Consider the following 16,185-nt stretch of genomic DNA (forward strand, 5'->3'; position numbering starts at 1 on the left):
TCTAGAGTTCCAGTAAAAACAAATAAAACTTCAGCTATTATGTGTATTTATTTAATTTTGTATTTTCATTTTACATAAAACACTTTTCCTCTCAGTGATTACATATATCAGACCTGTTTACCATTTATTAATGGAATGGCTGGGAATAAAATCAAGAGTATATTCCCACAATTTCACTAAATGGCACCTGATTCATAGGTTCAGTGACAGTTAGGTAAATAAACCTTCTCAACTGCAAAACAAACTGATGTCATACTCAGGTGACAGCAATAACAACAGATGTAAAATGCAGCAGTTTGCTAGCTAATAGATACCGCTATAAGAATTCTAAACTCTTGCGAGATTAGAAAAAAAATAGCAAGAAAATCAGTTTCACCAGTAACTGTTTGATGACATTGGTATTCAATAAATGAACTGAGAGCAAATTGAAGTCATAAATTCTATGCTAAGTTAAGGAAATGATGCTGATTTGGTTTAAAACTTGACCATTGTTTTGCTTTTTTATATCACATGCATAAAACAAATGGTTTGCACAAAACAGGTTTTGTGCATCATTGATCCTTGGGAAGAAAATATTGCCTTCTGCTTCACATTAGCCATTTAATTCCTCAAGGCTCATATAATCTACATTGCCGTCAACCTTCGACATATTTGTATGATGAGTAATAAACACTGACCTTTTCTCCTCCTCTTCCAGCAGGGCCTTCATGGCGCTGATCTCCGCCTTCAGTGGCATGTGACAGTCATGTGACGAGCTAGCCTCCCTCATCTTCACAAACAACATTTCCTGGACGTCCTTTAGCTTTTGAGACATGGCAGCCACCTGTTCGGTGGCCTGCGCTCTCTCCTGGGCCACCATTTCCTCTAGGGAGACCTTCTGGTGGTTCAAATTCTGGATCTGTAAGAATTGAATTTTTTTTTAGCAATGATAATGATTTTGTTTGTACAGACCTGCCTTCATAAAATGGTATCCAAATATATCAGAAATAAGCATGCCTGGTAGTTAGAATAACATTCTTCAAGATATACCATTTTGTGAAGTTCATAATCTTGATTTTGTTTGAAGACAGTAAAAATAACCCCTCAGATTTCTGAGCTTGTAGTAAAAAAAATTGGACTATACAAGTGAATCTGATTAATTGAATTTTATCAGAAAATATATCATGATTGCACTCCTATCAAATCATCTTTGCTTCCATAGGGAAATGACCAATTCATCTTCATGTTTTGAAAGAGAAGTGAAGATTGTCCCCCTTGGAGAGTGATCAAACAACAACATAACACAGTGACTGCTAAACTTGATCCCCAGTTTCTCTCCATACCTGTCCCTCCAGGGAGGTTATCTTGGCCCTCAGCTCCACAATCTGTCCCAGGATCTGAGATTTCTCAGTGTTCAGTCTGTCAATTGTCTTGGCATCATTTTCCATCTGTGTTTTTAAGGCAGTTATCTGCAGAAGAAAGTAATTGATCTAACACTATTCAACAAACTAACACATAAACTATTGGCAGTGATAAGTCATGCTAATTGTACCTCACTGTAAATATACAGTGCCTCAGTGTTTGCTAAATAAACGTAAATTTGTCCCCCATACTTAATATCAAGGGATTTTCAAGACATATCCTTATATTTGAATTTTGTTATGGATTTGTATACATGTAATTAATAAATGATTTAATAGAATTCTTACATTTCTTGCATAGTTTTCCTCTGACTCGATCTTGAATCGCATCATTTCCTCCTCCGCGGATTCCCTGACCTGCTGTAGGAGTCCGGATACGGATGTATCCGACTTGCTGTACTGGCGTATTCGAGTCTCCAGACTCAGTATGGTGGCGCTCGCTGTCTCGAGACGCTCTCTCAGCTCTTTAATCTGCTGATTGTACACCTGGTTCTCAAAGTCCATCTTCTGAGATGTTTGGTGAGCTTTTTCCTCTGCTTCTTGTCGCATCAACTGTTCCTTTTCATATCTAAACAAAATAGAAATAGGTAGTTAAAACTATGACACAAAAATCTTTATTGAGCTTCAGGCAGTTGAAGTGTTAAAAGACACTGTATACACTGAAAATAAAAGACTTTAAGAAAATTGTGTGCAAATTGAGAAAACTTAGTTCATTTTGAATGTAGGGTACTTTCATATCTAGGAAAAAACCTGCAAAGACAACAAAGTACCTTTAAACTTAAGGAAATATACGGTACTTATATACAAAGTTCTTCGGGTCTACTCTTATGTTTACAATACTGGTAATAAGTATACTTTATGCCATACACTATAAATTGCAATTTATCATAACATAGGTATTTTACATCGAATGTCAGGTCACTTTAATTGGATTAAAATACAGCTATACGCTTATATCAGTTTATAATTTGATTTTAGACAAGGGGGAATGAATCTGACTTTTCTTCACGTAAGAAATCTTTATGAGCTTGTTTGTTGTTGTAAGTTATAACCTAGTTTTACCATATCCTGAAATTAGTAAGTAGTGAAGAGAGGGTCCTTAATAAGTAACTGTACCATGAACCAACATCTATATGTTGTATTTCAAAGCCAACGCACCTGCGTTTCAGAGTTTCGATTTCCCTTATCAGCTTTTCAGAATCTCTTGTTAAGTTGTTGATGTCGTCGTAAGGCCGCCCCGAGTTGACTTTGGACTCGGATAGCTCGCTCTCCAGAGACTGGATCCTCTTATGGCTGTTGTTCATCTCCTCCATCAGCCTCCGGTTCTTCTCCGATTCTACCATTAATCTGTCAAAAATAAAAAGACCAAGGTTTCAGAAGCATTCTTTATCCTATTGTCAAAGGAATTACAGCTCCATTTTCTTTTTCATTTTGTTGTAAAAATTACCTTGATATGAATTCTACCTATATAATTGTAATAAATAAGACAACACACAAAAATTTAAATTTCACCAGATGGAGGTGATAACCTAGCAATACATGAAATAAATCAATATTTGTATAGAATTTTATGCCAATGGCAATGTACTAAGTAATGTAATTTTACTTCAATCATTTAAACCTCTCCTATAGGTTTTCCAACAACATTATGAATAACAACAAGAAGAATATTAACTTTAAGGTACATGTAATTTTTTTCCATGACATGAATAATGTAGCTCATGCTATTTTAATATTCTTATAAAATTTGAGCACAACAAACATGACAAATGTAGTCTCCAGCATTTTGTGGAAAAAAATTTCCCAAGCTTGACAAACTCCCTTTTTTTAAATTAAAGCTTGACAAACCCCCTTTTTTAATTAAAGATTTTTTTCTGATATAACAAAAAAAACAAACAATAAACATATCCATGTCTACAATTGTTTTTTTCTAGGGTACAGTTAAACAGGGCTTATGTGACATCCATCAATAATTGCATGCCATTCTAGAAGTACAAATTTGAGCAGATACAAATAAGACTTACAAACATGAATGGACAGATAAAACATCAATCAAACCCACAGATGGACAAGCAGGAAGACAAACCATTGTGTTTTAGAAAGTGGATGGTATTTGGGGAAAAAAATTACAGTTGAACTTCGATATCTTGAACACTGTTATCTTGAGTACAATGGATATGTGGAAATGATTTTTAAACTATTTAACCCTCGATATTTCGAATACTCGGATATCCTGAAGTTTTTAAACAGTACGTCCCATCTAATTCAAGAAAATGAAATTTTACTGTAATAATGACAATTAGTGTATCACCAGTGTTTTTCTGTGGGATGCTATTATTGTAATAAATTTTGCAGTTAAGATATGTCAACTGCCAAAATTTCAATCACATAATTTAGTAGTGTATTTACTTCTTACATACAGTTTTTAATTTAGAAATCATACAAGATGAAATTGCAAAAACTATATGAATCTATTTTGGAGCCAATAATGTTAAATTGCACCCACAGAAAAAACAAGTTATGTGGTATGTGTTCTCAGAAGATTTAAAAGCTTAACAAGGTTACTATAGGAAGGGGTCAACTTTTATCCAGAAGATTAAATTAGTCCTTTTTATTTCTTTTACGTATCATACCTTTCATTATGGGGGCCATCTGGGTTGCAACTGTACAGATAACCATGATTCATATTTATATAAACAATGACATACAAAAACAGTTTATCATTTTCACTAAGCTGTCAAAATATACCAACTAATCTTAGCTCCATAATGATTAGAAATAATTAGGGAAAAGAGAAAGTAGCAGCGAAGATAAAAGAAGGATACGTCAGACATTTTTTCAGTGAAAAATGCCGTGGATTACATGGAAAACTAGATCTATGCCGTTTGAAAGATTGCTTTGTCACCTAGCTGCCATTATTTCAAACATATGAAAAAGACAGCACAGTTTTTGCCAACATGATGTCAAGTAGGGATTGTATTCACATTTCTTGTTGTTAGTTTTAGAATTCAATATGATTTAATTAACTACCATTTTCAATACGTGCAGCGCTGGCTTCTTGATGAAAATAACATTACATGAATCAGTAGCGGTATTTCATCAACCTGAATATAACTGTGTACCAATATAATTTTAAAACATAAAACCCCACAAAATATGTACATACCTGTTTTCTAAATCTAGGGCAAACTGTTTGTTTTTGCTACATTGCATCTGATAAGAGTTTCTTTCTCGTGTCACTTCTTCTAATTGTTTTCTGTAATGTTAAACATATGTTTAAAGTTCTGATATCACAAACAGTATGCTATAAAACATGGTCTAATAAAATGATTTTTTTTATGATATTTGTTAAAGAATATTGACAAATATGCAAGGAAGCTTATGGTATCTTGAGGGATACCATAAATCTTTTAAGAAGAAGGAAGATTCAGTCTCTGAAGTAGAGGTACTCCCTTAAATTTTTTAGATGAATCCTTACCTAACATTGTCAAGTTCTTTTTCATACAAGCTCTTCAATGTGGCAACCTCATCCTCCAGAATTTTGGTCGATTTGATGAAAGATGTGGTGTCCGCCTGCTGTCCACTCTGCTCGCGCAGGTGGCGGACCTTTTGGATGTACGACGTAAAACGGTCATTGATTTTCTGAAGTTCCTCCCTTTCCTGAGTGCGATTACATGCATGTTGAAAGTGAGTATTAGGGTTGTTGTAATGTTCCGTCATTCCGTAACTCATCCTGCTGGGGCTGTGACTGAGCTTGCGTATCGATCCTGCACTGTAACTCCTGTTGCTATATCGACTCGAGTACCCTGAGTCCACTCGAGCATACGGATTCTCCACGACTGGAGTCACTTGAGTTCTGTTGACCGAGTCTGTAACGTTTGTACACCGACTTCCCGGCCGTAAATGAGGTTCTGGGCTAGACGACACAAAATACACCTGTTTATTGAATGCCTTTGATGGCTGGGCAACTTTGTCTGTATTGAGGTAACTCCTTGAGGTCACAAAAGAGTTCCTGGACTGAGGTCTCGGCGGTTCTTCTCTCGTAGGAGGGGGACTTGTCTCTGCAGGTCCTTCCTTGGTATCTACTTCTTTAGTTTCTGAAGAAAAGGGTATTGGTACATTTTATTAAGAGGCCTGAAAGGTTGTGGCCATTTGTAGACCATATTGATCTCCTTGTGAAGAAGAGCTTTGTATAAAAATTTAGGAAAATGTTTGAATTTTAAAGCTAGAAAACATGGAACTGATTTTTAAAAACAACAAAATTATAGTTAATAGCTTAAATAATCATATCTAAAATTGCAAAGTAGAGCTGAGGGGTACTCTATTGACCTACTATTTCAATTTTGAAAATGTACTCTCATCTGAAAGTCAAGTAGATGAACCAAACTTAAAATATTTCAATAGGATGAAAATGCCCTGCAGAATGGTATACTTTTGTTGAAACATGAAAAAAGGACAACAGACCAACAATTACGGAACATAAATCTTCAAATATCAGTCTATATAAGATGTTATCTAGTAAATGATAGCCCAAAATGTCCTATATACATGATTTAGTCATACATGAAGAGGAGGATATAATAATTATCACCTCGCTCCATTGAAATTTAAGGCACTTTTATAAAATAGGTGTTTCAACAAAGTTGATTTGCTAACCAATTTGTAACCTTATCATTAGCACTAGAACTGAGGTGATTTTTTCATAATAGAAGATCTGGTACATTAGTGGAGCTGTTTGTAAGTATATCTCTATTCATATTCTCTTCATATATCATTTACCCGAGTTCCTGTGATTTCATTGTAAACAAGCTCACTTAGGAGGTGTTTCTGATGACATATCCTTTTTTAAAATTTACCTTCAGTAGCTAAGAGATATCTTGGCCCTTTTGGCCCAGGTACCAGTAAGCTTAAAAGAGGCAAGGACATCTTTGTTGTACAAGCAAACTGTATAATCTAAATGATCTATAATCTTTTGCTATGCATGCACTATACCTGAAGTGTTCTCTTCCTTGTTGCCTCCTGAGTTGTTCAGCGAGTTTTCACCTGACCCTGACTGGTCAAGTCCTGGAATCACCAGCTGCAGGGTCTGTTCCTCCTCTGGGGTGGAGGATCGGTACAGGTACTGGGGGTGTGGATGTAGATTTGGGTCACCGTCCCCAAGGTGTGTTATGAAGGGACTGCCTTGTACAGGGCCCTCACTGAGTCTACAATTCGAAATGTGTACCCGGTAATCCTAAATTGTTCACAAAATATTTGCAAATTAACAAAATTATGTTAAATTTTAGCTTGATGGAGCTGTACATAACAACCATATACTGTAAGGGTAAGACTGTCTTAGTTGTGTTCATTTTGACTGTCTTGATTTAACAATAGCTGGTACAATGACGTATAGAAAGAGTGAATAATCGTCACCAATACATAGTATTGTAAAAAAAATGTTACCCAATTAACTAGATCGTTCTCGTTGCGAGCAACAAGTGGTTCTTCCGTCCGATTTATGAGTAAATGAAATAAAATCCTTCACTTTTAAGACTAAATTGTTAATCAACTCAAAACATTAGGGGAAAAAATTTCGGCACCCGAAGCTTGAACCCGGGTCGCCTGGGCACATGTCCACGACTCTAACGACTGTGCTACTCGAACTCTCGCTTCAGGACTTTCATGCTTAATATCTCGGGAACACATCAATCGATTTCAAAACAAATTACATATTCTGAATCAGTAAAAGAGTCTCTATCAACCCATTAGAAAAATATATAAAAAGCTGAAAAAACCGAGTTTTTATCTTTGCTTCCGGTGACGACCGGAAGTGACGGCGGACGTTTTTATGACCATGTTGCAACAGGTAAAATTAATGTCTATCCTCACTGAAAATTTCAGCCCTATATCTTTATTCGTTCTTTGGATCTCTAGCCGACAAAATTGACTTTTAAAAATCGTAAACCGACGATAACTTCCGACCGGAAGTGGTTATCAAAAAAAGGAAACGGCGGTACAAACTTCAGATGCCGACACATCAACCCTTAAAATTTGAAGAAAATCGAATGAGCCATCTTCGAGAAATCGACTGCACAAAATTTGTAAGACAAAAAAAGAATAATAAGACTAGACACGATCTCGTTGCGAGCAACGAGGAGGTCTTCCGTCCGATTTTTAGAAGAGGAAATGACCTTGCCTTTTATCTTCATCAACAAAATAAGGGAATGCAGATGTGATCTAAAAGAGCGATGGATGAAGGATTATACACCCCATTGGATCCCTAATTTGAAGGACCAGCCCAATTTTATTTCATATCAAATAAAAGGTCTTTTGACCTAATAACAGGTCTAATGACCTGTAATAAAAAGAAACCGAAGAAAAAAAAAGAGGGTCTTTCTTTGTAAACGGAAGACCCTAATAACAATAAGAATAGAAGGGTCTTCCGCTGAAGACGGAAGACCCTAATAATAAAAGACTGTTTTTGTCTAAATCTTAATTGAAGAGTGTTTTTTAACTTGTGCTACAGTCCAACAATCCTTTTATATTGAATATTTTAGTTAGAAAAATAAATAAAAAGGAAAGAAAGAAATAGAGAGAAAGAACAAATCTGGGATCCGGCGAGATTAGAACACACAACCTTTGGAGGTGTCTCAAACATGGCTGACGCGAAATAATTCCCGAATTTGTATTTGAATTTGATGCGTTTCCGCCCGGGAGAGGAGCTGAGTTTTTGTATGAGATAAAAAACAACGTGTAAGATGTCTGACTATTCAGGTTTGGTAATAGTGCGATGTCATTAGAAATATTGATGCGTGTTTGTGTCTCGGGGAGGGTGAAAAGACCCGAGCTTGATTTTCGTCTTAAATAAATCGAAAATAGAATTTTGAGGTGTGGATCTCGGATTCGGTTAACAACAATTAGGGGAAGTCCTAAAACAGTGACTGATGCATTTTACCCATGTATTTCAGTGTTGAGAATTTTTTTTCGTGTCGTTAATATTATGTTTGACTGTTTTATTTCAGCAGGATTGATAAAATCTTTATAAATGTAGAAATAACGAAATTAGTAACACGTAAAATTATTCGGTAAAAATTTGATGACAATAATTTCCACAGTTCTAATATTCATAAGTAGTTTTCACACGCTATCGTAGATACAGACTAAACGGAAAACAAAAAATATACATGCAACAGAAATATTACGCGGCTGCTTACATCCCTTGTACTGTGTAAATTTTAAGTCCCCGTACAGGCTATACTCGCCGTTTGATCTCAGGAATTTCTTCTTAATTATTCAATCCGCTGCATATTTGGCAGACAATAAGAATAGGGTCCGAGGTACATTTACACAAAATGTCATTAGGATTGAGTAAGGGGCTCGGGAGTTAGAATTTTTTTCTACAGTACATGTCAAGCACGCAAATCGAAACTCAAATGCCCAAAAATTCATAACTCTCTTAAAAATGAACGAATAGGTCTGGTCATTAGTACAGTAATCTAGAATGGTAATTAGTTGAAATTAAAGGCCCAAGATCAAAGATCAAGGAAAATCGGGCCAGAAAAACTAAATGAACTGGGAGGGGGGGGGGGGGGTCGATCGGTGACTTCTATTTTAAACGTAAAATATTAAATTCTAAATATCACACATTACACAATTTCTAAATAAAATACATATGTTAGAACAATGTATAAGCGTTGTTTGAAAGATGTAACTATTGATTTTTTTTTTACATCTGTTTATTCTTAGGCTCAAACACTCATAAACGGGTGGTCATTTTTCAAACCTTGTCGCAGTCACCCGTTTTTTTGTATAGTTACGTGTATAAACTTCGGAGGTTTTTCTTAATCCCAGACAGGCAGCAGATTTGTATCAGTATTTAGACATGCACAAAAAAGTACACCGTCTTTAATAAAAATGACTTTTTAGCATTGACTTCCACTCAGTAAGAAGACAATCATTAAACAATGCATTTCAAATTATCCTAATCCATAGACATTATCCTGTAACTTGAAATAAATACATGTATAATTTTTGGACGCCAATGTACATTTAGCCTCTATCCAATTAACTGCATGTTACCTGAACTAGTTCTTATTTAAATGCTAAAACATTTGTACTTGAGAGAGAGAGAGAGAGAGAGAGAGAGAGAGAGAGAGAGAGAGAGAGAGAGAGAGAGAGATTACATAGTGTTTTATAATGTTCAGGAAATCAATATGTAAGCAAACTATGTCAATAAACGCATGTATACATGCATGTGTGTATCTATATATGGGATTAAATACTAAGCAGTCCTCCTTTTTAAGCCGAGTAGAATAACGTGGGTGCATTGCTAAATGTTGTGTGCATACAGTCATTGAGATGGCGGCATTTCTTTGATGCCGGCAAAGCGACCCAGCGAACTCTAATGCGGTCGAACTGCAGGGGCACTTCGGCGGCATGTCTTTGATGTGGGCGATGCGACGAGCGTCGGAATTTAGAGAGCTGCTGACAGAATTTGCTCTATTTGTACTGAAAAAAAGCCGCTATTTTTTTTTTTTTATGACAAAAATAAAACGGAAAACATTCAAATCCATCATTTCAAAGATAAAACCATTAATCAAAACACAAATAAGAGAGAAAAAAGATTCGGCACTCAGGGACTGAACCCGGGTCGCCTGGGCACAAGTCCACCACTCTAACGACTGAGCTACGCGAACCCTCGCTTCAGAACTTTGGAGTCCCAAATCTCAAGAATGCGTGGATTGATTTTAAAACGAATTTCAAATTCTGTAGTTTTGAGAGCGTCTCTATCGAATGAAAAAATAAAAAAATTCAAATCCAAAAAATTGAAAAATTAAGGTTTTTCATTTCATTCCGGTGACGACCGGAAGTGACGACAGACGTTCGGATATATGAGAGACACTGTGGCTAACGACTCTCTACCACCACTGAAAATTTGAAAGTTTTATCTTTGATACTTTTTGAGAAAACGCGTGAACAAGCAAAAACATAAAATCTTTGATATCTCGGGACCGGAAGTGACGACCAAAAATTTGATCGATAAATTTCTTACAAATTGTGTGCTCAGTGAGGTCTGAAAGTTTCATGAAAATCGGCTGAAGCGTTTTTGAGAAAACGTCAAAGAAAAAAAAAATAATGATAATAGGGGAAAAGAAACAAAGCAATAACAATAAGGTCTTCCGTTGGAAACGGAAGACCTTAATAATAGGGGAAAAGAAACAAAGCAATAACAATAAGGTCTTCCGTTGGAAACGGAAGACCTTAATAATAGAGGAAAAGAAACAAAGCAATAACAATAAGGTCTTCCGTTGGAAACGGAAGACCTTAATGATTCTATAATGCATAACAAAATATTTATCGTTTTTAAGTTATTGGTAATAGACTTTACGAGTCTCTTGGTCCCTAATTAAAGGGGCCAGCCCCTTTTTCTTGATTTTATTGGAAAGAACTTTTGATTATCTACCACTTTTGTTATATATTATTTAACAAAATGTCAACTGATAAAAAGATACAGATCAAAACGTATGACAATTTTGAATGAAAATTCGTACCCAATTTTTGTGCCTATGCGAGCTCCATGAAATGGCGCCACTGGCGTAAAACAATATAATAGTGCACAACTTCAAACTATAGACTACCTATCCTGAAAATTTTGTATTCATATCTTTAATAGTTTCTGAGATCAGCTCTGCACAAAATAGGTCGTAAAAAGATAGAAAATCCGCCGTAACTCGGTACCGGAAGTGACGATTTCAAAATTTCAAAAAACGTCTAGAATTATGACCTCTGGCAATCATCTGTGAAAAAATGGTGAAAATCGGCTGAATAGTTTCTGAGAAATCGCGTGCACAAAATTTGTGGAAAAAAATAATAATAAGAAACAGTACGAAAACAATAAGGTCTTCCGTTGGAAACGGAAGACCTTAAAAAGTGAAAAAGAAACAATAGAATATTAGTAGAGTCTTCCGCTGAAGACGGAAGACCCTAATTACTGCTAGGTTAACATTTATGACAAAAGTAAACATTATCAATATATATATATTTTATATACATGTGTATTAATTAGGTATCTAAAAAAATCTTACTTATATTACAAGACCCGAAAGCTCAACACTGACAAAATTTAGCTGGCATTATTGTAATAAATTATCAAATGATTATTGAGGAAGGTTCTCAGCATCATAAATCTTTGAATTCAAAGTAAAAAATGCAAAGAAGCCATAAATGCTTTTAGATAGGCCATGATAAAATGTAGGACTACGACTACATACACTGTTCTCTGAATTAGAATTCTCATTTTGGGCATACATGAAATGAAATAACAGAAGTAAAAATAAAATGCATTAAGATTCCTTTGTGCTTGTTGTGATTTAAGTGAATTAGCTAGCTAGAGCACTTGTTGAATATTTATGACACAACAACCATCCCTCTTTATTTTTAGAGTGTTAATCTTGTTTAGAGCAGTCTTTGTAAGTCATTTCACATACATGTATTAATTATATATTATCCTATCGTACAATGCCATTCTTGTTGCAAGAACGTTAACGTTGCACTGTCATATTCGCATGGCATCTACACTCTTGGGGTCATTTACACTCTGGGGGTCGTATTTGACCTTTAAAAGCTCAAAATCTACACAATATATGAACTGATTTGAAATCCAAACAAGCCCTTGAATCTTATCAATCATCCGTACCAAAATAAGCGTTTGTATGCCGCAATTCAACTAAGTCATGCGCTAACATCAAATTCAACGATATATTCAATACAATGACATCCAAAATAGGTATCCTAACAAAGAAAAACATATCTTCAAACAGAAAACGGGTAGATTCTTTAAAAAGAAAACAGGAAGGCAGAGATGAACTAAATTAAATATGTGGTAGACTTCCAAATAAAGCAGTAGAGGTAACATATACACGGATATCAGTCCAGTGACGGATGACTGAAGCCCAACTCTAGTGACAAAATACAGAAGAGATGAAAAATATCTAAATGAAATGACAGATTACTCCTGTCAAAAACAACACTTGTGAGCCTAGCAATTGTATTAATTCCGTAGACTTGACTATCTTACATGTTTCAGTAATATACATCATTTATTCATATACTGGTATATACAGTCATGTACGGGTAATATACTGTATAAATGGTTGACTAAGGTTTACATTTGCAACTTTTATATTCTTTTGGAATCTGAAATCTTCTTTAGAAATCTTGCATCCTTGGCAACTGTAGCAGTTAGATATAAAAGGCAATACCTACTCTAAAAGCCACTATGCAAACACAGCAGATATGGAATTATTGGACCCCATTTCGTTCTGTCTACATAAATTATTCATAGAACAACAAAGCACTGTGTATTTCCCTTTGTAGTTCCTAGCCTGAGAAATTATTGATTCCTTTGATGACAGTCATAGGGAATCAAATGATAAATCAGAATGGTCTTTAAAATATACAAAGTCTGTGCTGTCATGAGTGTTTCCAACTTCTTATTTATTCTTCTAGACTGCTCTGCTTTGACTTGTTACAATGTCTATATTCAACAATACCCATATTATTACAACAATTCATTTTTTCTGTCAAACTGTAAACAAAATATGGTTGAAGGGTGATTTTATACTGGCTATTATAAATGCAAGAACATGCTAATTCTTAAAGTAAATACACATTTAAACTGCGAGGATTTATGCAAGGAAAATGATCATTTAGCTACTAGTATTCCTTACTGAACTATAAATAAATGCAAGATGACGTACTAAGTTTTGTGAGTTTAAATTAGCATAGAACATATAAAAACAGCTTGAATAAAATTGAATGGACATGTATATTTGTTTCCAAACAAAACTTACATTTTATTATCATTGTCAAAGTCATTGTGATCTCTGATTCGGTTCAGTGTTTTAAAACAGTTATACCAGTACTTACTTTGAATGAATTTTAGAAACATCTTTTCTCTTCTTGTGCTTAGAGGGCATGACTTTTTAGTTTTGAACAATTTCCTCACAATCCTAAATAATATCCTCTTTTCTAAACAATCCACTGATAGCTAAATCCATACCCAGGAAGGAGAATCCGGCGGCACAGAAAACATTAATCGATGTTAATCCAGGTCCAAAGCATATAATGTGATAACATGTTATCCGCGGACTAATAAATAAATCTATACTTGCAATAAATAATGAAACGAACACAGCTTTAGTCAATCTCCGACGAACAAGTTCATTTTCTGACACTGTTGCTAATGTATGGGTTGTAAAGTTTTTTTAAAACACTCAATTACTTCCATAATCATATCTGACGGTCTTTTGATAATCCTTCTATTCATCTCATACAGATAATCCTTGACTTTAATAGAAACAAATTCAACAGAAAAGCGATAACTTGTGGTCTATACCTTTAAATGTTTGAACTCGGCCTGCTGGGCAGGGACAGCCTTTGAATTACTGTAATAGCATGCAACTGCAAACCGACAGACACTAAATTTTGAAATTCTGAAATTGTTTTCATAATGACTTAAAGCTATAGGGCAGGCCTGGGTTGAACAATTAGCTCAATGGCCAGACTTTCAGCAAAAGTCAAATGCTTTGCAGATGAAACATATCATAATAGTTTGATAAATGAAGATGAAATCAGGAAGATATCATATAAAAAATCATGTATATTATTATCGCAATTTGGAAAAGTTTTAATGCATTTCACCAGTACATGTACTACATTCAAACATTGATAATTAGTTTTCATTAAGCATGTTAATTAAGCTATTGTGTAACTTTTTGATTTCTAATCCAACTTTTGGAGAATGCAACTCTAAGCTGTTGGTATAACCACTACCCCACATCTAAAGTTGTTCTGAAGGTTTAGGAATGGTAACAATTGAATATATTCAGATTAAAAAACTTCTAAGCTACATGTAACATTCATTCTAAATTTATGCAATGTCCATTTGATACAAAGAGGTTAAAATAAGCAAATAACAGATTAAGAATTAAACTAATGTATTTAATATGATGAAATTTGAAACCATTCATTCAAATCCCTCAGATGGCACAGTATAAAACAATTAATTTATTAACATCAACAATAGATCTACTCAAACTACGATCAGAGCTTCCATTACACCCTATATCATTGGAAGGAATAAGTATGTGCATGCTACGAATGCCAACATGGAAGTTTTAAAGAGTAGAATACCACGCTCTCCACAGAGACAAAAATATCTCTCACCTTAGCACCTGGGCCATTTAACACACCATTCAAGTGGAACAACTGCATTTAAAAAGGAAATCCACTTTCAATGAATATTCCTGCCAACATAACTATTGCTCGTCATTTGTCGACGGTTTTGGCTGGCAACGAGGATTGTAGGCGAGTAAACAGAGTTACTAGCGGACTGCGGGTAATTTAAGGACCAATGGCAGTCTTTTGTCAAAAAGTCAATGGGTGTTTCGTTAAAGGGCCTTGATAAACGATCTTCTTGTGAATCATTTGATTCATTCCTGATACTGTGTATTTAGGGATACCACTGAAATTTCAATCTGGCTATTGTTCTTGGCATTGGGTTTGAAACAACTAAAAGGTGTAAAATTGTTTACCTAGTATATTAATCTATATACTGAAGTCATACACCAAAAACATTCTACTGTCTAAAAGTCAGATTTATTTAAGGAATGAATTCAATATTTATTTGTTTTCTACGCGAAGCTGTTTATAAAAAAGCGTAAACTGTTTCAAACCATTTTATATCATATAAAACTAATTAATATTGAAAATTGAAAAAGTGCCTATGATTCAATTTTTTTCACTCTTAATTGTAGATAAAAACAGTCATTTGACCTTTAAATGATGTAAAATTGTACAAAATTGAAACGTAAAGTCAGGCGGATTGATACGTTTATGACGTAGTCTTACTATGACGTAGGCAACATTCTTTATATGATATAAATAATTTTTTAGCCAATCAGAAAGCGTGTTACAACTAGAATTAAATTATTTCACTAAAAACAAATTCCATAGTTTATAAAATTACATGTATATATATATATATAATGATGTTTAATTCTTGATATGAGAGAGAGAGAGAGAGAGAGAGAGAGAGAGAGAGAGAGAGGGGGTGGGGTTCCTGTGTGACTCAAAGAAGGAAGTAATAGGCAATTCAAGAACATTTTCACTAAGGTTATCATGGTTATATAATGCTTTTGTACTGAGGTATATGTATGTGGCCCCTTCAATCTATTTAACCATGCAATTACAATAAACCAAAGGTTTGCCCAACATGTTACATGAATAATCATTAATTTTAAGCTAGCACAAAACATCTATCACCTAGAACAAACAAAACTTTGAAACCCTGTGAAGGTCCGTTATGTAATATATATAACATACATGTACTTAGATACTGTAGGCAAGCAAGAAATGGCTTTATTTATAAAAACTGTGCCATAAATATTCAATAACAAACTCTTTTTTTCTATAGACTTAGACAAACTTTATTTCTTCTTGAACTCTACGAGAGTAATGAAAATTGCGTTAATATCTTTGTTAAGCAATGGAGGGGAGGGGGGAGATCTGGATCCCCCTGACCCCCATATTGTGCAAGTACTAAGTTTTGACAAAATGAGTCACAAAGACATATCTAATGTGGTATACATGTACTGTATCAATATACATGTACTTAAAAATGGGAACAACACTTCACACAACGTCAAGTATCATAAACTATAGCTAAAACACTGTGTTACAGAGTGCATGTCAAGTTAAAAAGATCAACAAACTAAGTTTCAAAGAAACAAAAAAAAAACATTTG

General features: G+C 34.6%; 1 protein-coding gene across 10 annotated transcripts in view; it reads right to left on the reverse strand.

The window, feature by feature from the left end:
- Window positions 1–14,763, reverse strand: part of LOC105338349 (uncharacterized) — a 29,825-nt gene extending 15,062 nt beyond the window's left edge. For 3 of the 10 annotated variants that reach the window (XM_066083979.1, XM_066083978.1, XM_066083982.1), the window contains exons 1-9: window positions 13,308–13,632; window positions 6,393–6,604; window positions 4,879–5,497; window positions 4,567–4,656; window positions 4,034–4,063; window positions 2,559–2,747; window positions 1,689–1,968; window positions 1,323–1,448; window positions 678–898 (exon numbers count right to left, since the gene is read on the reverse strand). In XM_066083979.1, coding sequence (XP_065940051.1) covers window positions 678–898; window positions 1,323–1,448; window positions 1,689–1,968; window positions 2,559–2,747; window positions 4,034–4,063; window positions 4,567–4,656; window positions 4,879–5,497; window positions 6,393–6,604; window positions 13,308–13,357 — 1,817 coding nt within the window. In that variant the 5' untranslated portion in view covers window positions 13,358–13,632. Of the gene's footprint in view, window positions 1–677; window positions 899–1,322; window positions 1,449–1,688; window positions 1,969–2,558; window positions 2,748–4,033; window positions 4,064–4,566; window positions 4,657–4,878; window positions 5,498–6,392; window positions 6,605–13,307; window positions 13,635–14,606 lie in introns of those variants that run through there. The other 7 variants (XM_066083977.1, XM_066083974.1, XM_066083980.1 and 4 more) reach the window with 7 other exon arrangements.
- Window positions 14,764–16,185: the final 1,422 nt, after the last annotated feature.

This window comes from Magallana gigas, chromosome 5 (assembly GCF_963853765.1).
Source record: "Magallana gigas chromosome 5, xbMagGiga1.1, whole genome shotgun sequence".
Taxonomy (NCBI): Eukaryota; Metazoa; Mollusca; class Bivalvia; order Ostreida; family Ostreidae; genus Magallana; species Magallana gigas.